Source organism: Mustela nivalis (genome assembly GCF_964662115.1).
Source record: "Mustela nivalis genome assembly, chromosome: 5".
Taxonomy (NCBI): domain Eukaryota; kingdom Metazoa; phylum Chordata; class Mammalia; order Carnivora; family Mustelidae; genus Mustela; species Mustela nivalis.
In genome coordinates, this window is record NC_139024.1 from 81,573,817 (window position 1) to 81,600,686 (window position 26,870).

Here is a 26,870-nt window from a genome sequence, read left to right on the forward strand (position 1 = left end):
CCCCCGGAAAGGTTAAGGATCCATTGCCATCCAGGAAAACACGTGTGCTAGGAAATGGAGCTCTCAGCCATGCCATTCAATCTGGCCACGGCCTTAAGTTGTCATGATAAAGATTAACTACTCTCCTTAGAGTACAGAGGGAACTGATTTTTATTTGAAGCAGTTCTCAGAGATCACAGGCCCGGCTTAGAGGGTTGAAAGTCTGCACTGAGCCCCATAGCACCTTCTATTCACTGCCTAAATGCTCAGCACCTGGGTGCACTCTGGGTCAGGTGAGCACAGAGACGGCTATGCTGTGCTCAACTATTAATGGAATGCAGGAGTTCAGAGCATTCCTGCCCTTCTTTCCATAGCCTGGGATGTACGCTGGAAAGCCGGGTCCTCAGTATTCTCTTCAACTCTCGTTTTGCACAACATCCATGCCACTCTTGAGAAGAAACAGGATCAAAGGGCAATCTACTTCAAGTGAGAGCTCTTTGGGGTTCTCTGACAGAGGTATCACAGTGGTAACGAAAACTACTGGAGAGAATCTCGAATGTAGGAGGCGACAATGGGAGGGTATGAAGGTTCACCATCTTTTCTTTACCTCTTTAAAAATATGTACACCTAGATGCTAATTGTCTCTTTGGGATTGGCTGTAACAAATAAGGGAGTTCTGGAAAATCTGTATTTTATGTGCTTTGTTTTAATGCCTATAGAAACTCATCCCCTTCATACTGAATGATGCTGTGAAATTTTCATCTGTTAAATTTCAATTGCTTTATGAGTTCAAGGGCTATAATACTCACAGAGACCAATAATGAACATGGCTAATGAGTCTCATGCTATCTTAAAAAAACACTGAGGCAAAGAAGAGTAAAGGGTTGGCATGGTGAATGGAGGAATCTGAACCTGAACACTTAGCCAAGTGAAATATTTCAAGTATGAGTGAGTATTTTGTAGAGCTAGAAAAACCAGCCTAGGGAAATTTTAAAAAAGCAAATGACCTGTAAGTTTATTTAGAATACTATGTTCAAATACTTGTAACTCTAATGTAGTATACGCATGATATTGAATTGTGACAAGCGCAGGATTGTAAGGGAGGACCCGATGCCAAAGATATAGTTGTTATTATTAATTTATCTGAAAGCTATGAGAAATGCATGTTTCAGGAATTGTTAAACTAATAAATGCCTTTTCACTCCATTGCCACCTCAATGCTGTTTAAGGGTGAAAGTTACACTCCCAATTTTTAAATGACTGTTGCTTTCTAGAGCTCCTTTTTCTTAATCTAGGGCAATTCCCTCCTCATTTGCTCCTGGATGGTAGGAGAGAACAATTTTATTTACTATCAGGTCATGTATTTTTGCCAGCTGAAATTAAGAATAATGATTGAACTCAATGTAATTGAAAGCCCCTTAAACAAAAGACAATAGGAATATCTGTTGAAATAAGTTACACGGATGAAACAAGAGGCTGGAATTTTGGAGGGTCATGTGAGTGAGTGAGAAACAGACTAAGTGGCAACTATAAGAATGGCTTCTTCCTTCTTCCACCCTCCTTCCTTTTCCTCTTCTTCCTTCTCGCTCTTTTCTTTTCTCTCCTTCTGAATAATCTCTGTTAAGTATCTTGAGACGTTTATAGAAATGAAACAGGTTAGTGGGGCCTGGGTGGTTCAGTCTGTTAAGCGGCTGCCTTCAGCTCAGATCATAGTTCCCGAGTCCTGAGATCCAGCCCTGCCTTGGTCTCCTTGCTCAGTGGGGAACCTGCTTCTCCTACTTCCTCTCCCTTTGCCTGCTCTTCCCCCTGGGTGTACTCTCTCTCTCTCTCTCTTAAATAAATAAATAAATAAATAAATAAATAAATAAAATCTTTAAAAAAGTAATGAAGTAGGTTGTAAACAAATTTAAAAGACCTTCATCATTAGCATACAGCAAGTCTTGAGAGATTCTATTTACTTTTTGGCAGTATCTTTGAATTGCAACTGTATTTTCAGAAAGGATATGATTTCTGTGGTGAAGTATACTTTCTCCTCGCATCTCTTAGGACAATCCTTAGGTGAATCACCAAGATTCTGCTTTAACTATTGGTTTAAATTGCATGATCAAATATAAATTATGATATTTTATTTCAGAGTCTAATCCTCCTTCATTCAATTCTTTGTGTCATCCCTGTTTTTAAATGAGAGGTACAAAGAAATATGTAAAAGATAGGTTCACAGCCTTGAGTCTCATTTTTAAGAAATAGAGCCAAGTTGGGCACTCTATATCAAGAATGTAAATTCCTGGGGCACCTGGGTGGCTCAGTGGGTTAAAGCCTCTGCCTTCGGCTCAGGTCATGATCTCAGGGTCCTGGGATCGAGCCCTGCATCGGGCTCTCTGCTCAATCGGGAGCCTGCTTCCACCTCTCTCTCTCTGCCTGCCTCTCTGCCTATTTCTGATTTTTGCCTGTCAAATAAATAAATAAAATCTTTTAAAAAATTAAAAAAAAGAATGTAAATTTCTTGTAATGTATCTGAGGTCAGATGAATACTGGAAACTAGACCAATATTAGGTTTCCCCATAATACTCTGATACTGAGTACCAACTCTGACCTGAAGTGCTTGCCAAGAAACGAAGCAGATGGAAATGGACTTTTCATTCCATACTCTAATGGAATGGAGGTTTTCTGTTATAATTTCTAACATAGATACTAGCTATTCCAAATACAATACTTATAATGATTTCTTGGTCATTGTCACCCAGGGATTGAATATACATATACCCTACCACTGCTGCCATTACCTGAGTCCTTCACCTTGTCTTCTTTAATAACTTCTTTGCTTCTAACTTGCTCTTCTATGGTCCATTCATTCTCCACATATATCAGCTGGAGGAATTCTGTAAAAATGTGAAGATCATGCCTTCTTACAAAACATTCAACAGCTTTGAATCATAGTGCCGTAAAATCCAACTCCTAGCCTGGCCAAGGAGACCTGCGTGATCTTACCTTCCTCTTCTGATCTCCTCTTTTACATTCTCCCCTTCAAGGATGGCTCTTTGACCACACTGGCTTTTTTTCAGTTTCTGAAATGAGACAGCTCTTTCCAAATTTAGGAATTTATCTGTGCTTTCCCCTCTCCTAGTATGTTCCCAGCATCCTATCCCCACCTGGTTCCCATGTATAACATCTTATTTTCCTACAAAGTTCCTTGGCTTAAAGGTCACTTCTTCAGGGTACACTTCTGAAAGCAACATACTGAGAATATTCCGTCTCTATTAGAGCTCACATTGGTTTTCTTTAGTACTTTTTTTTTAAAGAACTTATAATTTGTAACTGCATATTAATCTCTTGATATGGTAATACTAATATTTTTAAAGACTGACTTATTTATTTTTAGAAAGAGTGAGGATCAGTGAGCCAGGGATGGAGAAGAAAAAGGGCAAGGCAAAGGGAAAGAGTCCTGCAGACTCCACAGTGGGCACAAAGCCCAAATGGAACTCCATCTCATGACCCTGAGATCATGACCTAAGCCAAAACCAAGAAGCGGATGCTTAAAAGAAGTCACCACCTGTAGTACCAATATTTTTAAATACTTCCCAACTTATGCTTCTTCATCAGTTTTCTCTCCCTGTCCCCAATCTGCCCTCTAGCTCCAGGAAGTAAAAAACAAAAACAAAAACAAAAGAAAACAAAGTAAAATAAAAAACCCAAAAAAGACAAACAACCAAACAGATACTTTGACCTTTTTAGTAAATCAGTAGACTCAAAAGCCAGATTTGGAAGAGGGAGAGGTTATCTAGAATCCTTTAGCTCCTTGTTAGTATGTTAAGTGCCAGGTTTGAGTAACTAAAACCTATAATTCTGTGTAGGGATAATCTAATTAAAAAGAGGGAGCAGTAGAAACCCCATTCCTTCTAAGCCCTGGGGAAGTGTAGGAAGAAGAGACCTTGACAGATAGAGGTAGGAGGGTGATGATGTTGCATATCTGGGTTCTGAAAAACCTCCTGTAGTCTTCAGTTAGGCCAAGTGTGGGCAACTGCCCACCTCTCCCAATTTGGGAGGATGGCAAGTTGATCCTTGAGCAGGGGACCCCTCCCCCATATTGACATGGAGACCCAGAGTCAGGAATAAGGTAGAAGGGCATGTCCAGACAGAGAATGTCAAGCTTGTACTCACAAGCTTACTTTGCTTCCCACGCAGTGTGAACATTTTGCTGAAAGCTAGATATTTGACCAAGGAACATCTTGTAGCCACACAACAGAAACAGGAAGGGATCCCCCTGGGCCTTGTGGGCACATACAGGATGTGATGCAGCCTCAGAGAAGGTTATGGCTAGAGAAAGGAAAGGGGGGAGCACTTTAGTGGGACCTGGGGGCAAAGGAAAGGTAAAGAAACCATGGGCTGCTTGCTGGCGGAATGGACCAGATCAGTCACTCCTCACTGAGTGCCTCATCATCCTCCTCTGATATTAGCAAAGATCTGGAGGGCACAGTGGGGTCCAAAGTGTTCTTTGCTGTACCATTATAAGTTCCATAAGATTTTCATCCAAAAGATATGCATCCACCATTTTGTAGAAGAGAACAGAGAGAGTAGGAATAACCTACAAACAGAGATTGAGTTATTAAGCAGAAAAGACTGAGCATTACTTAAAAAGATTATTTAAAATATTGAATTGTACCAGGTTTTAAACTGTATTGTACTTAATGATTTTTTTTTTCTTTTGGGTGGGGGCTCTAAGAAAGACCTAATTAGTAGCAGACAGTATAAAAGAGCTATATTTTTTCCTGTTCATAGAAGTGTTAGTAGGGTAAATTTTTGTCGCCTTCTTACATTTACTATATATATCTCCCTGTGAGGACAGGAGCCACACTGCCACATTGTGAGCTGTTGATATACTGCTGGTATATAATAAGTGTCCAATAAATCTTTGCTGAATGGATGAACACAGTTAAGAGTGCTACACAGACATTTCTTAGACAACTGCTAAGGAAAAAATAATGTTTAACAAGCCAGCTATTACTGTCTGAGGAAACTGAGTCTCTTAATTCATCTGACAGTATAAGGACAGTATAATGATACTCTGGGTTCTGACACTTAAGATCTATGTGGTTTGGAGTAATCTTAGATTTTGCTTGACATGTATGAATGTAAAGTCTTTCTAGTTTTCAGTATTTTTTATAGCTATTAGTTCCCTTATGTGTTGAGTAATAATTTTCCAAGCCTTCTATTTATTTATTTATTTGGAATAATAACTGTTACAAATAATAGCTTTTCCAAAGTAATAGCTTTTCAAAAGAAAGGTGTAATATAACAAAGTAAGTCATATTGCAAGGCACTATTAAACTAGAAACCAAAGATTTTGTTCTGTTTTATTTATATTAATTATGGGAAACTAGAGATAAGTCAAATGTGTTGCCTTCTAAAATGACCTTCCATGGACTATCAGTCCTGGTTGCCTAATGATCTCCAATCACCATTTATGTATCCAGGTGGAATTTGTTGACCCAGTGCTGGGCTCAAGAACCTGACCAAAGACCTGCTTTCCACAAAATCCAAGACCAGCTTCAGTTATTCAGAAATGTTTCCTTAAGTAGTATTTCTCAATGCAGAGAAGAAGCAGACCACAGTGGAGTCATAAATGAAGGCTTTGAAGGTAAGTTTGATTCTTTTTCAGAATTTTCTGGTTTTTCTCTCCAGTGTGAATCGAAGAGGTTAAAAATGGGATATACATAGAAGACATTTTATGGTAAATCAGAAGAATAATATATTGGCACCATCTTCATAATAATGAAGTATTCATTGTCCTCTTTGGAAATTATTTTGAGTTATACACTAAATTAAAAAAGAAGATTTAACATCTGAGATAGTAAGGAGGAGAATTAATGTGTTAGACTGTTTTCGTGAGATCTGTTCTCCTTTCCCCCCACCCCTCATACTAGTTTCAACCTCAAGTGCAGAGCTGAGTTAATTATAGACGGTTAGTTGGTGGTACATTATGATCACTGGTCTATGCGGGGCTTCTCCCTTGTTTGTTTGTTTAGTCCCTTTATCTCCATGTTCTTCTCCTGTTCTATTTCCTTGCTCCTCTGACCGGGCAACCATTCTAATGCCTTTAATGTGTATCTTTTTATCTGTATGTTTTGCTGCAAAATGTGTATTGTTTTGGACACACAGATGCTGCTACATTTGTGAAGCTTCTTTTCTTTCTCACTGAGCACTGTTTTTAAGAGCTGTCTGTGTTGCAATGTATATATCTAATCACGTGTCTTACTGCTGAGTAATTTTGCCATGATTTTTGGAGTGGCTCACGCCTTGTTAAGGTCTAGTCTGAGACCACAACTTCAGTAATTTGGTAAATAAGGCAATAATCTTCTAGAAGCTTTCTACTATGACGGGCAGACTAATGGTTCTGAGTTCAATGAAAAGTACAAAATGAAATTAAAACCCAGTAGTCACTTAATTCATTTCCAAAGTCAGATTTATAATACATTGGCCTACTTGGCTGTAGAAAAATGAATTCTAAAATGATCCAGGTCTAGCTGCTCTAGCACTCCGTCTGGCTATTATAAGTTCCCAAGGGTCCTTTGTGAATACAGACGCTTTTGCTTAGAAGGGAAGCTGGCAAGATAGACCACAAGTCAGAGTCTCTCCGACGTCAGTGACTGATGGTGAGGCTGCCGGCCGTTGCGGAGTGCAGAGTGAGACCTTTGCCTGGAGCAATGCTCTTGACTAACAGCGGGGAAGAGCACACAGCACAGGATGAACACCTGTTTGTCTTGCAAGCTGTATATCTGAATATGAATTGGGGGTAACCTAGACTCCATGACATGCATGGAAAGAACATGGATCATTTGGCTTCTTGAAATGAGCAGTAAGTGACAGACTGGAGAGGGCTGTACTTGTCTTGAGCAGGCCTCGGCACCCTCATCAGATAAGCCTTGGTAATTGTCCCACACTGGCTCCACCTGCCCGCCTGTTGCAGAACTTCTGAGTGCCGAGTGCCAGGCTGAGCCCTGAGGAGTGCCAACTGGGGCAGCGGCCCCATCATTTTGGAGGGTTCTGTGCATATCCGTGCCTGTGTGAAGATCACACAGGAAAAGGAAAAGCAGACCAGAAGCCATTCTAGATACTATTGAGTCCTTCTCATTTTCTAAGTATTTACTTAATGTATTTCTCTAAATGGAATTTTGATTAAAGTTTTAAACAATTATTTCAACAGTTATTGATTAGTCGCAAGGCATAGTGTGAAGCATCTAAATGTAAAGTGTTCTATTAGGCTGTTTTAAGAAAAAAAAAAGAGGAGGCAAGAGTATTTTTTTTTTGAGCAATTAGAGTCAGTTTCTTTAATTTTGTATATAAAATTTAATTGTGAGCACTTTTATTGGCTGTCCTTGTCACAGGACTGCATCTCTGTCCCTGTTATTCTGTTGAAACCACTTGAATCTGTTCCTCTTGGCCTGGTTCTTATTTGTGATACCCTCACATAGGGAAACTTGAGAGAAACCACAATCTGGGGTTGTTTACCAATACATAAAAGGAAATCTTTTGTTCCTAAAATAGATAAATGGCAGTAACTGGGTAGAGCCCATGATGTAGACACGTGAATGGCAAGCAGAGTGTAGCCTTGCTTGCCTGGTGTTGAAAGCATGTTTTTCTTACTAAATCACTGCTCCTACCTATGTAAGCAGCACTTAATAACTGAGAAGACCCTGATTCAAATTTGTGACCGTCCCTTTTGCAGACCTTATAAAATTAAGCTCAGTTATTATCTTTTTTAAAACCTTTAAAAAGAGTTTCTATGTTATTTGACATCAGTCATAAAAATGACTCCTGATTTCTTTCCAGTTTTCTTTCAAACTTTCCCAGTAATTAATCTAAGTAACTGCTCTTGTTTTGTTATTTTATAACAGTATCTACATTTTAAAGATCTTTGTTATGTTTGTGTTTATGGCTAAAAACATATAAGATTATCTAAACAGAATAAAAGGCAAAAGTCTCCTACTTCCTCTCGGTCCTTGCTCTCCAGTGCTAGCCATAGTTAGCAACTTGGTTATATACTTTTAGATATTTAATATGCATTTACAACCATTTACAAAAATATTCATTCATGTATTTTGTATACATATTGGCTGGTTTCAGAGATAGAGTTGATGTAATCTAGAGGACCGAGTGGGAAGTAGATTCTCTGCTCAGTTCTATGCTATCTTTTTTCTGATAAGCAAGCTGATGTATAAGGGTTTGGGGAGCAGATGATTTTATGCTTCATCTTCTTCAGGGGGTAGGAGGCATTTTCACTTGCCATGTACTGTGGAAGTCCAGAGGAAGGATGCCAAATCCATATCATATGTCAGAGAGCCAATTTCCTGGGGAGAGGTAATTTCCAAGCTCAGTTTTGCAGGGAGGTGAGGAAAACAATATTTCAGGACAGAGGCACAGTATGTAGAAAGGCAGGATATAATAAAGAATGGGGTGTATATGGACCCGCATGTAGTTTATCACACGTGAGGGTGGGAGATGGCAAGGCAGGGAATTGGATGGAGAATAGTCATACAGAAAAATTCAGGTTAAAAAAAATGAAAATTGATGAAAGTTGAATTAATGAATGGTAACAGGTATAGAGAGGAAGGAATGAAGCCCAGAGGTAGATGTAGGATTTGATATCTAACTGAGTGACAGAGAGAGGAGACAATGTTGAATCTTAGTGATTTGTGAAACCAGGTGAAAGTGTTGCTCTTCCCAGAGATGGGGGGCATCGGAGGAAGAACAGCTTTGCACAGGTTTGATTTGAGCAGGCTATGGGCAAAGTGGAGAAGCCTAATATTCAGTTGGAAGGTCTGTCCTCTAAATATAGGGAGTTGAAGTCAAGGGTGTAGATGAGGTCCGTCAATTAGAGTGTACAGAATAAAAAGAGTGCATGGTGGATGGGACCTAGAGAACAGTCAAGATGTTAGGAACTGGCAGAGAAAGATGGCGGCACAGAGAGGAGAAGTCAGAAAGGGACAGGAAGGTCCTCAGAGAGTATTGTCAAATCCAAAGGAGAGAGGCTTGTGAAGGAAGGAGTGGTCAAATGCTGCTGAGGTAAAGAGCTTCAGGGGGATGCAAGGATCTTACAGTTGATGCGTATTGCATTTTAAAATCTGTCTCTTTGCTCATGGAGTCCTTTACTTCTAATGTGTTCAGACACCTTATAAAAATCACAGAGGCTGTCATAAGGAGTTTAAGAGAGCCCGAGAGTTGACCTTTACCGTAGCCCTGACCAGAAGTCTCTATGAACCCTTAAGAAAACTTTTTACTGCGTTGCATTACCTAGTTCATCTGTGAGGCTGAGATAAGTAACAAACAAATGCTCACATTAAATATAGAGAATAAAACCCTTAAAAAAAAAGATTTTATTTATTTGACAGACAGAGATCATGAGTAGGCAGACAGGCAGGCAGAGAGAGAGGAATGGAAGCAGCCTCCCTGCTGAGCAGAGAGCCCAATTTGGGGCTCGATCCCAGGACCCTGGGATCATGACCTGAGCTAAAGGCAGAGGTCTTTAACCCACTGGGCCACCCAGGCGTGCTGAGAATAAAACCTTTTTTGTGAATGGCTTTTATTTATTTTTCTTATCTTTTTAAAATTAAAATTCAATTAGCCAACAAATAGTACATCATTAGTTTCAGATACCCAGTGCTCATCACATCACATGCCCTCCTTAATGCCCATCAACAGTTACCCCATTCCCCCACTCACCTCCCCTCCAGCCACCATCAGTTTGTGTCCCATAGTAGGGTCTCTCATGGTTTGTCTTCCTCTCTGATGGCTTCCCATTCAGTTTTCCCTCCCTTCGCCTATGATTCTCTGCGCTGTTTCTTACATTCCACATATGAGTGAAACCATATGACAAATGTCTCTTACTGATTGACTTATTTCATTCAACATAATACTCTCCAGTCCAGCTAATCTTATTGTAGCCCCTTTTATGTGCCATTCGCTGTGCTATGTGGATTAACTCATTAAATACTGACCATAGCCCTATGACACGAGTATTTTTATATCACCATTTTACAGATGAGAAGACTGAGATTTAGCAATTTGCCAGTGGCCATACTGCTGAGGCAGGGATGCAATATGGCTTCTGTCCCAGTATGCCTGGAACATGGCTTCTGCTCTCAGCCTTCACAGAAACATGGCTGTTGTAAGGAAAATACCCACACACTTTCCCCAATTTGTTGTTAATAGTGTGCTCTACAGCTAGGGATAGTGAAAGAACTTATTACTTCTGGCTTGCTAGAAAAGATACCCTGACCTGTCCTGGTCATTTAGGTGCCAAGTTTTTGGCAGACTGAATTAAAATTCTAAATAATAGTCAAAAAATAGCGAAGCAGACAAACATGCAGAATAAGATGCAGATAGTTTAACAGAGAATATAATCAAACTCTGATAATTTAGAGAGCAACAAGCAATTCTGGGCCATGACAGAAACTCAATTTTAGTGAAAGAGAAATTCTCATTCTGTTATTTATAGTGAATGTAAATCCTGAAGGTAAGGAATGGAAAAAGATAGGGAAGTCACTAAAAAACTTGATTGTTGAGATGTGACTGGACAAAAAGGGCAGAGAGAAGAAACAGACTGGCAGGCAGAATTGGCATATTTGCAAAGGATAGAAATCATAAAACAGTCCCTTCAAGGGAAGCCTAAACTTAATTACTTTTTTAATAAGTGAGAATGTGTTTAATAATAGTTTACTGCTCTGCAGGCTGGTGGGTGTATTTAGCAAAGCAGTGAGATGTCTGTCTTGACTGTTATTACTGGAGATACATAAGAAGGTAAAAAAGTCATTGGAAAGACTTTTTTTGAAAGAAAAAAAAAACAGGAGATGGTGGGCATTAGGATTACAGGGAGCAATAATACCATGCTTATCTTATGGTCCTACTGACCTAATGGGGTAGAGAGGGGATAGAGAGAGATTAGTAACATATCTGGGCATCTAGTAAAAATATCCCAGTGACTTCATCCCAACATTTTTGTAAACATCACCTCATCAGTCCCAGAGAGTTCTACAGGAAACAAATCTAAATGCTCCTCTGCTGTTCTAAACATAGCCAGTCAGCCGGCATATGTCTCGTCTGTAAATACCCTGTCTTGCTTGGAAGTCTTCATTTTAATATTTCCCTCTTAAAGAAAGGGTTGCTGAGCACATGGTAGCTTTGTTCAGGATCTCTGCCTTAAGGTCTGACCTGCAGGCTTTCTTGTCAGTTTTAAACAAAAATAAACAAACAAAACACCCTCCTTCCCACTGTCTCTTTTAAGTTCTTTATGCAATAAGGAGATGTACTAATTGCTGAAATCTTGCCAAGGTCAAGTTACTAAATATTGCTCCAAGTACTCTAAACCAATGAAGTAGGTAGCTAATGATTTTCCTTTGACGTACGGTGCCAGAGTTAATAAAAAGAATTTATCTGTCTTGTGTAAAAGGTTTTTTCCAAAAAACTCAACAAGAGGAAAAAAATTAAATTCACATATGGGTAGAACTTTTCTAAGTATGTTATTTAATGATTAAAGGTATGAAAGTGAAGCTGCTGATAATAAGAGTAGCCACACCTTTATTGTAGATTTAAGTTTTGACATTTTCTCAACTTTCCTTTAGCCTAATTTCTTTAAGCCTTTTCAGAAACATCCTAATTTCCTCAATAATCTGGGCCCCTGGACTATTTCAAGTCAAATATCTTATTTCTTCCTAGCACCTTTTGATGTTGTTGATTGCTGTCATCATATACAGAAAACTGTTCTTATGGGTGTTTCAATAGCTCTTAGTCCATGTTGACTATAATCCTAACAGTAGGACACTTCCAAAGATATTCAGCACTTCGGCATTAACTAAGGTTGGCATCTGATTTCTGTGGGGTAGATATTTTATAACACTACGTGACTATCCATGTGGTTTGCAGTGGACTTTCATGATGTTTGAATGATAAAGAGGAACACGAAATGATGACCAAGAGGCTGAGTCTGTCGCTCCACCATCTTGTCCTTCCACAGTGTGGGAAGGTCAGCAACAAATGCGCACCTCGTAAGACAGAGCAAGGCCAGTGGTTCACAGGCTCTTACAATAAAATAAGCTTTGAAGTTCAGGCATATCATTAAATTCCACTGACAAAAAATAGTTACAGTGGTGTATCCCTCAGTCCTTTGAAATTGTTTCTTTTCCCCATATTTCCATTTAAATTTGTTACAAAGAAACCCAACCTGGGTGTACATCAAAACTAAGGGCAGAAGGTTGGCAGCACAGCCAACCTCACCTTTCTTAGTGACACACATTTGGATGCTTCCTGTTGGAAGAATGATGGAGACAAAGGAAGGGCTGCCCTGTGTTGACTGAAATTTTTCTGATTTGTGAAATAATCATTTTGAAAGAGCAGTAATTCCCAAGTAAACCACTAAACAGTAATATTTCTAATCATAAATTTTTCATCCAGGTAATAACACTCAGCAATTGGAAAACAGTGATCACCAAGAAAAAATCCCCATAATATACATTTATATATTTATGCTTATATTGTGCATTTGTCCCTTTTGATTACCTAGAATTTTGTGAAATGTTTCAGAAGCTCTGCTATTAGGTTTCAGCAAGAATTCTTCTACTTTTCTACGTAAAAAGGTCAGTCTTTAAATAGAGAAAGACAAAATAATGTGAGCTTAATTGTGAAGAAGGCTGGTTACCCTCTGGCTGCCCATTTTTCTGCTGTCACTCTGGCCCCAAGCATGAGTGTCCAGAGTCTATGCCTTTCAAGGACTTCTGTAGGGCACACTGCCCACCTACTTGGCTCCTCACAGAGCACAGCAGCTCTGCCCTCCCATTGGGGAGGGTGAATATGGGGACATGGTCTAGGTTTAATTATAGCTATGTGACCTTGGGCAAATTACTTAACCCCTCTGTGCCTCAGTTTCCCCAAAGGTTAAATGGGGATAATACTAGCATCTACTTAATAGAGGAATGAGTTAATGTATGTATATAGGTTAGAACAGTACCTGGCACATAGTGCATTCTCCATGTTAACAACACTAATAACCCCTGTTATTATATTTCATGTCATTTTCATTCTCCCTCAACTCAATTTTGTCATCAAAACTTGCCAGGCCTATCCATTCCCTATCGGCCTTATGAGGTCATAAGCATGCTACTTTAGTTATTTGCTAAGTAGTACTAATGCGACGTGACCCAGGGAGATAGACAGCTGAGGGGGACCAGCCACACCAGTTCACATTCAGTGTGCTCCTGCCTTGGGGTCCTTGTTCTCACTGTTCTCTTTTCCCTGAATGTTTTTCCTCAGATATCCATGTGTTGAATTTTCTCACTTAGCTCAGGTCTCTACTTGCAATTTGCCTCATTAGAAAGGACTTTGCTGACATTTCCTCTGAAGTAGCAACCCCCTTCCACCCGCACCATTATTTTCTTGCCCCCTTTTGCTGCCACTCATTGCCACGCAACACACATTTAGTTGGCTGCTAGTTTATTGTCTGTCTCCGCTCATTAGAATGTAAACTCCAAAGAAGAACAACTTTTCTTTGTTCATTGTTGTATCATCAATACTTGGAACCCAGCTGGGATGTGTTAAGCTCCAAGGAATATCTTAATAGATGATTAAATGAATCAAAAAGGATATATCTTTCAAGGTGGATGTTTTAGCTGGTGGGACTAAAAGGTAAGCACTTTAGACAAAAGGGGCCATTGTAAACCACTTAATTCCTATCCCTAAGGCTGTGACCTGTTCAGTTATGGCAGAAAAATCGTCTCTGCTCTCTCCCACATTTTATATATTCCTTTATTACATACAGCACACATTGTCTTCCATAGTAGTGTTTTTCTTCCCTACTAGACTACAGTAGCCTCAAAGACAAGGAGTATATCTTGTTTATCTTTGTATTCCCTGGTGGTCCTCATAAATGTTTGCTGGACTACTGTATATGGTTGGTGGTGTTATAATTCTTATATAGCCTGTATATTAGAGATACAGAAAGTCAAATAGATACCAGTGTAACTTTTATATTTTTTTCACAGATGAAGATGGCGGTGCAATCTGTTTGAATTCAGGTGATGTGATGTCAATAGCCTTAATGGAAACGAAGAACCAAGAAGGGTTAAACTATATGGTACTTGCTACAGGATGTAGCCAAGGTGAAGAAAATTCTGAGGGTCCTCTAGGCTCTGAGGAATCTGAATCTTGTGGTCTGAGGAAAGAAGAGAAGGAACCACATGCGGACAAAGCTCTCTGCCAAGAAAAACAAGTGGCTTACTGCCCTCCTGGCAAGCCTGAAGGCCTGAACTATGCTCGTCTCACTCACAGTGGATATAGAGCTGGGTCTGATTAATAGCTCTGTTTGGGAAATGCAGAGTTGTGATAAACCCTCCCATTAAGCAGTTACTGAAAGAAAAGTCTAGTAGGTTGATAGATGTGATGGTAGTCTATGATCCAAATTAACACTGGAAAGTTCCTGAATTCCTGAATTCTTGGTTTGAAGAGCCATTTGATTTCAGTTGTGACAATCCCCATAACAACTGCTTAACCTTCAGCAGAATTCCCAAGTAAACCTCTAAACGTTTGGAAAGCTGAGGAAGATCCGACTCTGGAAGGGAAACTGCCCAACCCCCACCCAGGCTTCTTAGTCCATTGCCCACCCTTCAGTCTGGGCTGTGCCAGAAGCATCTTGGTTAGATGGTGAGAGACAAAATAGCTATGTACAGAAGGAACCAGCACTTAGGACATGGAAATCATTTGGAATGCTATTACTGCAATAAAATACTGTCTTTAATGACGACCCTAAAGTATTTTGTATTTTGGAGGCTTGGAAGAGCAGCTACAATCGTACTGAAAATAGGGCCATGAAGAGAGCTCTACGTCCTAAAGTTTAGCATTCCACAAACTTTGGGTTATGGGAAAATCGCTCTGTGACTTGTGTGCTGCAATGGAAATTAGCTAATATAAAGGTCATTTTCATTTGCCTTATCTGTCTTATACATGAAGTACTTAAGATTACATTTAGTACCAACTCTCCTTAAAACTAAATATAGAAGATGATATGATGCTAATTTAAGCTCTCTGATGTTTAGCACCTACATGAAATAATAGATATCTAAATGGGATCTATTAAAAATTTTCTTCGAAGAAACCCTCTGATATAAAGCCAATGATGTTTTTGTAGTCACTCATTTAAACCTGATTGCCTCAGTTGCTCTAAGAGCAAGGCTAATGAAAGCATTCTGTATGTTATCAGTCGCAGTAGACAGGATGTTTGCTAGGTATAGAAAATACCTTGATTATACAGTTATCTAAAAACTACTCCTGGAAGAGGATCACGTATCCATTGGTACCAGGGATAATTTGGTTCACTTTTTAACTTGCTTATTACCTGAGAGGTTGCATTGATGGTTGGCTGCCTTGTGAGGGACCCAGGCAAATCCAATGTGTGAGCTCTGTGCGGGATAGCCCCCAAGGAAAGGTTCAGGACCTGTGGCCTCTGCTACATCTGTGATTCCACGGAACGAGGTGAGATATTTTCTCTCTGATCTTCTGAGGTTCTAATGGGCATTTATCATTCTTTTTGATAGCCCAGTGTATGACGTCCCTTGCCATGCTGGGGAATTCCTCCACCTTTATCTCCTGGGTGGGAGCTACATTCCATTTGCTTCCCCCAAGACCTCTTGCAGCAAGAAGGCAGGCATGTGACCCCCACCACTCAGACCAGTTACCACAGGCTTCTAATGACTAGGACAGTCCTGAAATTCTGAAGGTCCTTGAAATTATGGAGAGCATATGCTCCCTGTGTCAAACCCACTTTTATCCTCAGAATGGCCTTCAGGAATGTATCTAATGGCTACCTAAAATTTCTTAGGGTGGATATGCTATGGTTTACTGCTCCCTTGTAGATGCACCTATTCATTCATTCGCTCATTCAGTAAATATTTTTTGAGTGCTTGCCATATAGCAAGCATTGTTACAGGCACTAGGAATGGAGTAATAAAGTCTCTTCCTTGATGGAGGTTACATTCTAGCATTCCAGGTGGGGGAAAAGACATAATAAACAAGCAAAAATATATACGATAATACACTAAAATTATCTTATACTACGATGGAGTGGAACTTATTCCAGAGATAAAAGGATGTTTCAATATCCACAAATCAGTGAATGTGATACACAACATTAACAAAATGGAGGATAAAAATCACATAAGGATATGAATAGATGCACAAAAAGTATCTGACAAAAGTCAACATCCATCATGGTAAAAACTCACAACAGAGTGAGTATAGAGGGAATGTACCTCAACATAATAAAGGTCACTTATAACCAGCCTACAGTTAACACTATACTCAGTGGTGGAAAACCAAAAGCTTTTCCTCTAAGATCATGAACAAGACAAGAATGTCCATTCTTACCACTTCTGTTGAACATAGTGTTGGATGTCTTAGCCAGAGCAATCAGACAAACAACAACAACAACAACAACAACAACACCTAAATTGGAAAGGAATGAGTAAAACTGTCACTGTTTGCAGATGACATGATATTATATATATAGAAAACACTAAACACTCCATCAAAATACTGTTAGAACAAATAAACTAATTCTACAATGTTGCAGGATACAAAAATCAATACATAAAAATCTGTTGTGTTTTTTTTACATTAATAGCAAACTACTAGAGAAATTAAGTAAATCTCATTTATAATTGCTCAAGGAGAGTAAGATAACTAGGTGTAAATTCAGCTAAGGAGGTGAAAGACCTATATATTTAAAACTACAAGGCATTAATGAAACTGAAGAAGACACAAATAAATGAAAAGATATTCTGTACTTATGGATTTAAATAATTAATATTGTTAAAATATCCATAGTGCCTGAAACAATATATAGATTCAAAGCAATCCCTATCAAAATTTTAAAGGTATTTTTCACAGAAATGGAATAAACAATTCTAAAATTTGTATGAAACCACAGAACCCCAAATAGCCAAAGAGATCTTGAAAAAGACAAATCTGGAAGCATCATGCTTCTTGATTTCAAACTATATTACAAAACTACAGTAATTAAAACAGTATGGTATTGACATAAAAACATGTAGATCAACAGAACAGAACAGAGAGCCACACATATATGGTTGATTAACTGATGACTAAGAAGCCGGGGACATACAATACAGAAAGGACAGTATCTTCAATAATTGGTTCTGGGAAAATTGGACAGTTACATGGAAAAGAATGGAACTGGACATCAACTACCTTTAGTCATATATAAAAATAAGCAAAGGTGGAGTAGAGACTTGAATAGAAGGCTTGAAACCATAAAGTTCCTAAAAGAAAATATAGGCAGTAAGCTTATTGACGTAAGTTTCATTGATAAATTTTTTTTAATATGATGCCAAAACAGAAGCAACAAAAGCAAAAATAAGCAAATGGAACTACATGAAACTACACAACAAAGGAAACCAACGAAATGAAAAGACAACATACTGAATGGGAGAAAATAATTGTAAATCATATATCTGATAAAGGGCTAATATCTAAAATATACAAAGAACACATACAACTTAATAACTAGAAAAAAACGGATTTAAAAAAAAAAAAAAGGGCAGAAGTGGGGCACCAAGGTGCCTCAGTCAAAGCATCCAGCTCTTGATTTTAGTTCAAGTCATAATCCCAGAGTTGTGAGATCAAGCCCTGCCTCGGGCTCTACTCAGCCGGCAGTGTACTTGGGATTTTCTCTCCCTCCCCTTACTCATTCATTCATTCTCTCTCTCTCTCGAATACATAAATAAATTTTTTAAAAATAGGGCAGATGAATTTGCAAAAACATGTTTGAAGTTGGAGGGAATAATACTAAGCAAAATAAGTCAGTCAGAGAAAGACAAATACCACTTGATTTCACTTACACGTGGAATTTAAGAAACAAAACAAGTAAGCAAAGGGGGAAAAAGCAAGAGAGAGAGAAAGAGAGACAAATCAAGAAACAGACTCTTAATTATATAGAGAACAAACTAACTGATGGTTACCAGCGGGGAGGAGCAGGCAGGGGGATGGGTGGACTAGGTGCTGGGGATTGAGGAGAGCATTTGTTGTGATGAGAACCTGGGCTATGTATGGAATTGTTGAATCACTGTATTATACACCTGAAACTAATATAACACTGTATGTTAACTCACTGAAATTAAAATAAAAACTTTTTTTAAAAGGGGCAGAAGATCAGAATAGACTTTTTTTTTTTCAAAGACATATACAGATTGAGGGAGTCCTGTGAGCATGAACCCCACTGTTGCAGAACTTCCCAGCAGACAAAGGGCTTCCAAGAACTGTTATGAACTAGGAGATGTTATGCAGGATGTTATAGCCGACCACAGATTGACCACCAGGACGTGTTGTACGTGCTACAAGCAACCAGGCAGTGTTAGCATTGCATCTGCAGCAGACCGCAGATTAACCACAAGCGCCTTTGGTGTAGTGACTGAACTGACATATAAGCAGCACTGGCCCTCTGCTTGTCAGAGTGTGCTCTTGGGACACTCCCGCTCAGATCATCCTCCCGGTTGATGCACCCAAAAGGCGTGCTCCAGGGAGGGGATCGGTCACCTTCTCTGTCGATGCACCCAAACGGTGAGCTCCAGAGAAGGGGGATCGAGCGGGAGTGCCCTGGGACCTCTCCCTAGCCCACGAGGCTAGAGTTGTCTGTCTTGTATTAGCTATTGTGTGGTACGTGCTAATAAACAGCTTTCGCTTTCAGTTATTGTGTGTCACCCGTTTGCTTCCACCATCGGACTAGCTCTGTGAGCGGCAGAGAGCTCCCAGTTGGCGAGCCAGCCAGGAGAACACAGACGAAGTAGAGTGAGCCATCCTTCCAGCCTCTAAAGCCTCAATGGTGAGTACTCCCCGAGATCTTGAAACAGACATCTGAGACTGTCCCAAGAGGGGATAGAAAAAAAAACAGCAATGGGGGCTGGATTAAGTAAGAGTGATGAGAAGCGGTTGCAACTGGTCTTCAAGGCGATGTTGAGAGTAAGGAAATGTTTGGGGAGTAAAGAGACAGTTACCAGGGGTAACTGTGTCTGGGCCTTGAAGACAGCCATTGAGGCAACTAGGACGCCGGTTAAGGAGGTGACAGAGGAATCATTAGAGGACCTGATTCAAAGATGGGTAGAAGCAAAAGGAAATAAACCAGACGGGTTATACAAGGTCTGCTTGGAAACTTTATGTTGCATTTGGTGTCTTCTTAACAAATTTAAGATAAGAGAGTTGTCAGAGGGACTTGTGCAATACAAGGTTTGTCATCCAAGCTTTGGAGATGAGGATGTCAAAAATCCCCCAAAGCAGGATGATCAAAAGGTCCAGGCTGCATATCCAGTAGGTCTTAGGCACGGCCAACAAGAATATGAACAATTTAATCCCAGATTCTATAGCAGTTGGATAGGCAAGGTACAGGAGTCAGGACTTCTTGCTCAGGCAACTCTCCAATATTTTGGGATCACCATGGCAAGTAGTACTTCACCAGAGATGAATGGGCTCTTAGACATAGTCCCAGGGGCCTCGGGGCAAAAGGAACTTTTGCTCACCAAACTGAATGAGAGGCTAAAAGAATATGAGAGGATGCATCCACCACCAGGCCCTGGTGCAGCAGGACCTCACCACCTGACGGTGGCAGAAATTAGAGGTCTAAACATGACAAATGAAGAAGCTGGCAGACCAGAATGGAATGTGGCTAAAAGCCTACATAGAAACATGATTTTTGAAGCCTTTCAGGATGCCATCAGAGTCTCTAGAGGGGCTCCTACAGCCACATCCATCAGACAGGGCCCAAAAGAACCTTATCCGGATTTCATAGATAGATTACTCGGCCAAATAGATCAAGAAATAACAGATCAGGAAATCAAGGCATACCTAAAACAGCAGCTAAGTATCAATAATGCAAATGAGGACTGCAAGGCAGCCATGAGAAATCTAAGACCAGAAGATCCCCTAGAGGACAAAATGTATGCCTGTAGGGAGATTGGGTCAAATAAACACAAAATGGCTCTCCTAGCTGAAGCCCTGCAGGCGGGGCTGCAACAAGGAAGGAGGGGAAATGGAGAAAAATGTTTTAATTGTGGCAAACCTGGTCACGTAGCAAGGCAATGTCGGGCGCCCAAGCAACAACAAAAAATGACTTTCTTTCAATGTGGAAAACCAGGCCACATGCAGAAGAAGTGCAAACAGGGAAACGGGCAGCACCCCCAGGGGATGTCCCCTGGGAAAGTAATGCAGGCCAGCGAATCTGCCCATCAGGAGGGGGGTACCAACAAACTATATCCCTCCCTGTCCTTAGCCTAAGTAGTAGGCCTATGACCCCAGTGTATGTTAATGAAAAGGAGATTCATATGCTGATAGACACTGGGGCCAATACATCAATTATCAGCAACAAGGAAGCAAGAAAATTGGATCTAGGACCATGCTTAGAGGTGGTCAACATAGTTGGAGTAGGGGGTCTCCAAAGATTTCAAAAATATGGTCCCATAAATATTCAAGTAGGAGAAAAAAGGATTTCTTCAAAAATCTTGGCAGGAGAAGTCCCCCTGAATCTCTTAGGAAGAGATATTTTAAAGAAATTAGGGATAAAATTAATATGTGCTAATCTATCAGATAAGATTAGGCCCTACAAGGTACAACTTAAAGACCCTACTAAGGGACCCCAAATAAAGCAATGGCCCCTTAGCAAGGATAAGTTAGAGGGAATTACAGAAATCATAGAGAAGTTATTAAAGGAAGGGAAAATAGAAGCAGCAGCATGGGATAACCCTTGGAATACACCCATATTTTGCATAAAAAAGAAGTCAGGAAAATACAGACTGTTAATAGATTTCAGGGAGCTTAATAAGATGACTTTAAAGGGACAAGATATACAATTGGGAATTCCCTTCCCTGCAGGGTTGCCAAAAAAGAAAAATATAACTGTTTTAGATATAGCAGATGCCTACTTTACTATCCCATTGGATCCTGATTTTAGGCCTTACACGGCATTCACCCTACCTTCCTTGAACAATCAAGGACCAGCCAGAAGGTTCCAATGGTGCTGTCTCCCACAAGGCTGGAGTCACTGCCCTGCTATATAGCAAGGTACCCTCAGAGATATTCTCTTGCCCTGGAGAGAACAACATCCTGAGATATTATTATACCAATACATGGATGATTTACTAATAGGATCAGATTTAAGCAAAAAGGAGCATCAAAAGGTAGTGCAAAATCTTAGAGACATGCTATTTCAATGGGGGTTTAAAACCCCAGAGGAGAAACTACAGGAAACTCCCCCATATAAGTGGATGGGGTATGAATTAGAACCTAGAACCTGGAAATTGCACAAATGGGAACTGGAAATCCCAGAAAAGCCAACTTTAAACCAACTGCAAAGAATATTAGGAAAGATCAATTGGGCTAGCTCCATGATACCAGGATTGAAGATAAAAAACTTATGTAAGTTAATGAGAGGCAATATGCAATTAGACTCCCATAGGGAATGGACAACAGAAGCTTTGGAGGAAGTAAAATATGCCCAACAAAAAATAACAGAAAATCAGGGATATCATTACTACGTACCAGAAAAGGAGGTTTATTACAAGATTGTAAAGGATTCTCAAGAAATAAATTATGGAATATATCAGGAAGAGCAAAAGAAAAAACCAATGCTATGGGTTGGAAGACAATCATTAAAGAGGGATATTGGAAAATCTATCTTAGATAAATTGGCCATAGCTATTCCAAATATTTGCACAGAATGCAAAATCAGATTAGGGGTAGAACCCATTATTCTACTCCCCATGGAAAAAAAGGACCTTAGAACATTGGTACAGCCAACAAAATTATCTTCGCTGGTTTCCTCATGTCAAACTAATAAATGCAAATTTAATGTTTAAGGAAGTCCTAGCAAACCAAAGTGATGATCCTTTAGAGGGTGTGGAAGTCTTCTATACAGATGGAGGGAGAAAGGAACAGCAAACAAAGGCAGGATATGTTACACCCACAGGAAAAAGTAGAATAGAACATATAGCAGGATTGAATCAGCAAGCAGAAAAATATGCAATAAAAATGGCCTTTCAAGATTCAGGTCCGCAAGTTAACATCATCACAGATAGCAAGTACTGCTTCTCCATTTTAAGAGCTAGACCAGACCCAGAAACCATAGAAGATAGTTTATGGAAAGAGATAATTGCATTAGCTATGAAAAAGGACAATTGGTATATAGGATGGGTACCAGGACATAAGGGGGTATCTGGAAACACAGAAGCAGACCAATTAGTATCTATTGTTGTGGAGGGAGAAAATATTAAGGACAAAAGACCAGAAGATGTAGGCTATGATCTATGTACCCCCAAAGATTTATTTCTATTACCTAGGGAGATTGTAAAACTAAACATAGAAACAAAAATAGAGATCCCAAGAGGATACTGGGGTTGGATAACCCAAAAACCATCCCTAGGCTCAAAAGGTCTACAAATCCAGGGAGGAATTATTGACCAGGAGTTTAGAGATGATATTCAAGTTCTTGTGCTAAATGGAGGAAGGAAGGAAGGAAATCTCGTTACAATCAGGACAGAAAATAGCACAGTTAATCATCCTTCCTTTATTTCATGAGCCTCTTAAGCAAGGCACAGTAGACAAAAACACAAAAAGAGGACAACAAGGGTTTGGCAGCACAAGGGTTTTTCAACTGGGTAGACAACCTGAATAAAATAAAGGAAGAACATGAGAAATGGCATAATAATTGGAAGGATTTAAAATTAAAATATAGTCTTCCTACCACAGTGGCAAAAGAAATAATTAAACAATGCCCAAACTGCATTAAAGGGGCAAACCCAATAAGAGGCATCAACCCTGTAGCCTCCCAACTATGGCAGATAGACTATACTCATATGGGAGAAAAGATAATCTTTACTGCTTGTCACAGCTCCTCCGGATACTTGCATGCAGTTATCCTGTCCTCAGAATCAGGAAAAGCCACTACTATAGCCATATTAAATTTATACAAACTATGGAATGTAAACTGGATTCACTCAGATAATGGGCCAAATTTTACATCCAGACAGGTGGAGGGAATATGTCAATACTTAAACATAAAACACACATATGGCATTCCATGGAATCCTCAAAGTCAGGCCATAATAGAAAATAAGCATAAGGAATTAAAAAGACTGACTAATCAGTTCAGAGGGTAAACAGAGACATTACAAGCCGCGTTGGATCTAGCACTAATAGTGCTTAATAACAAAAGGGTAAAATAGGGGATGTCACACCTTGGGAACTAATGATATATCAGATGAATACAGATAACCAAGAACAAATAAATATCTACAAAACTCAAAATAACAAAAAATTCTGTTATTACAGACTTCAGCAAGGAAAGCAAAAGGGGAATTGGCAAGGTCCTGCCTGTATCCTTTGGAAAGGAGAAGGTGCTATAGTAATATAAACACCTGATGGGCCAATCCTCATCCCTAATAAAAACTTTAAGGAGGTACCTAACCCAGAGGACTAGGCCACAAAACCTATGGATAACAACCTTTAGTAGCACCCAAAAAACCAATGTCATTAGAATCACAAGCTGTAAAAGAGGAACCCAAAAATTTCACATTAGACAGGAATTAGGCTTCCTCGAAAGAAGAAGTCAAGAAGACATGAGGAAACTATTTAGGTTAAATTTAGGCATGCAAAATATAGAAAATGAAGCTATCTGGTACAACAAATATAAAGTAGTGATAGGAACCAAGGTTAATTTGGAAGAATGTGAAGGAAAATGGGATAGGCCAGGCGCGTTTGGCCTGTTATGCAGGTTAGCATCCTGTGGGAAGCACACCTCAAATTGGTGGAGACTCCTCTTAACAGGACAAAAACCCCCAAGATGCTATGAATGTGCTTTGCTAGCAGTAACTCATGCTTGTGCATAAAGTGCGCTTTCCACTGCCAGCTTTGCTTTCTTCAGAAATATTTTTGTGTCTAACGAACTTTGCAGTATTGCATTGCTAACCTTTCTAGTACTCTTACCAACCAAACCATGATCTCAGAACCGATCTTTGGACCTAATGGAACACTTTATGGGAGCATGTCTGGCGTTGACAAATGTAACTACACATATTATTGGATACCAAGAAATATGTCTGTCAACTGCTCCAGAACCATCTGGAAACAAAGGGTATCAACACAAGGCACATTTGGGGGTTTTCCCCTATCATATTTCAGCTATAAGGAAAAAAGGTATGGGCAATTGAAATGCAATTACACTGGTGACCCTTGGAGGCCAGATGGAGCAGTATTAAATCTATGGAAGGTCAATACCAGCCGCCTTCAAGAAAACCCTGTCAGGTGGTTCCTATTTCCTTGCCACTCAAGGAACTTTAGCGTCATCATACAATGTCCTTGCATTGATAGCAAAAAAGAAAGTTCTCCCTGTGGTAACACAAATGACACCTCAGTAGATTGGAATAACTGTACAATAGCAAAGAATATTCCCTTCTGGGATGGAGGAGCCGGAGGGTTAATAGCTAATTGGAGCAGAACATCCCTCAAAAGCATGACAGGGAACTGGACATGCTATAATGCCTGGAAAGGGTTCTATAACAGCAGCTGTAATAATTCTAGTGATGGAGGTGAATGCTCATGCCAAAATAATACCATTATAAATTTTATAGATCCATACTCTAACCTTATGCATCAGTTAAAAGACTACTCCATAGTCAAACAACCTTCAATAGGAGTGTTCAGGGAAAGTGAATTCCCAATGTGGGGGACCAAAAGGTTGATTGGCAGGAGGTAAAGAGCTGTACAGGTACCATTGCTTCTGTTCTCCTTGCTGATGAGTGGAATCGGAGCCGCATCAGGGATAACTGGAGTGCTCCAATCTTCAGGGCTGGTAGGAGTCTTGAAGGAGAACAGAAACTCCTGAGAGGCATCCTTGAAACCCAGGGATTGCTATTGCACAGACAGGAGGCCCTGGAGGCAGGCCTGATGGAACTGGAGGCAAGAGTAGACAGAATCGATTGGATCCTGGGAACAGCCCAATTAATGAATTTGGCCGGATGTGGGAGTTTTACCCCAGTATGTCTGACCCACCTTGTTTGGAATTCCACATATAACATTATTACCATGAAGAATAGGACCATGAGCAACTGGTTAAATCAAAGCAGGACATTTAAGGAGTTAATACTGCAGCAACTGGCTGAGAGTGGCGCCTCGTTCCAATCATTAGAGGTACAACTCAAAAATTTGTGGGAGTCAAATTGGCTAACTACCATATGGAATAAGTTCAAGGATCTGTGGAGATCATGGGGTGTTCTAGCACTTATAGTACTGCTCTTACTTCTTTTCGGGCCATGCCTCTTTCAATGCGTTCAAACTATGCTTTATAAGTTGTAGGTTATTCTCTTATATATGAACAGGACCAAATCCTTCCTGCCCTGTCTGTGGCGGACCAGATAATGATGGCAGACATCCTCTGGGAGGCGGACAGGGAGGTCGGCGACGATTCCTCACTCGGGCAAAGCGTCGAGCCAGAGAAGGACTGGAAGCCCAATTTGCGCAGCTCCACTTGGTGGCTGAATGTTTGAGATAAGATACAGAACATCAGGAACGTACTGCCCCAAAGCAGGTAGGATGATTAGCTGTGCTATTTTCTGTCCTGATTGTAACGAGATTTCCTTCCTTCCTTCCTCCATTTAGCACAAGAACTTGAATATCATCTCTAAACTCCTGGTCAATAATTCCTCCCTGGATTTGTAGACCTTTTGAGCCTAGGGATGGTTTTTGGGTTATCCAACCCCAGTATCCTCTTGGGATCTCTATTTTTGTTTCTATGTTTAGTTTTACAATCTCCCTAGGTAATAGAAATAAATCTTTGGGGGTACATAGATCATAGCCTACATCTTCTGGTCTTTTGTCCTTAATATTTTCTCCCTCCACAACAATAGATACTAATTGGTCTGCTTCTGTGTTTCCAGATACCCCCTTATGTCCTGGTACCCATCCTATATACCAATTGTCCTTTTTCATAGCTAATGCAATTATCTCTTTCCATAAACTATCTTCTATGGTTTCTGGGTCTGGTCTAGCTCTTAAAATGGAGAAGCAGTACTTGCTATCTGTGATGATGTTAACTTGCGGACCTGAATCTTGAAAGGCCATTTTTATTGCATATTTTTCTGCTTGCTGATTCAATCCTGCTATATGTTCTATTCTACTTTTTCCTGTGGGTGTAACATATCCTGCCTTTGTTTGCTGTTCCTTTCTCCCTCCATCTGTATAGAAGACTTCCACACCCTCTAAAGGATCATCACTTTGGTTTGCTAGGACTTCCTTAAACATTAAATTTGCATTTATTAGTTTGACATGAGGAAACCAGCGAAGATAATTTTGTTGGCTGTACCAATGTTCTAAGGTCCTTTTTTTCCATGGGGAGTAGAATAATGGGTTCTACCCCTAATCTGATTTTGCATTCTGTGCAAATATTTGGAATAGCTATGGCCAATTTATCTAAGATAGATTTTCCAATATCCCTCTTTAATGATTGTCTTCCAACCCATAGCATTGGTTTTTTCTTTTGCTCTTCCTGATATATTCCATAATTTATTTCTTGAGAATCCTTTACAATCTTGTAATAAACCTCCTTTTCTGGTACGTAGTAATGATATCCCTGATTTTCTGTTATTTTTTGTTGGGCATATTTTACTTCCTCCAAAGCTTCTGTTGTCCATTCCCTATGGGAGTCTAATTGCATATTGCCTCTCATTAACTTACATAAGTTTTTTATCTTCAATCCTGGTATCATGGAGCTAGCCCAATTGATCTTTCCTAATATTCTTTGCAGTTGGTTTAAAGTTGGCTTTTCTGGGATTTCCAGTTCCCATTTGTGCAATTTC

The 26,870-nt window shown here is 39.8% G+C and overlaps 1 protein-coding gene across 3 annotated transcripts in view; it reads left to right on the plus strand.

Moving 5' to 3' along the window:
- ROS1 (ROS proto-oncogene 1, receptor tyrosine kinase) overlaps positions 1–26,870 on the plus strand; it is a 134,145-nt gene that overhangs the window by 98,603 nt on the left and 8,672 nt on the right. For 2 of the 3 annotated variants that reach the window (XM_082731017.1, XM_082731016.1), the window contains 2 exons: positions 5,451–5,614; positions 14,007–18,175. In XM_082731017.1, coding sequence (XP_082587143.1) covers positions 5,451–5,614; positions 14,007–14,317 — 475 coding nt within the window. In that variant the 3' untranslated portion in view covers positions 14,318–18,175. Of the gene's footprint in view, positions 1–5,450; positions 5,615–14,006; positions 18,176–26,870 lie in introns of those variants that run through there. The other variant, XR_014311894.1, reaches the window with a different exon arrangement.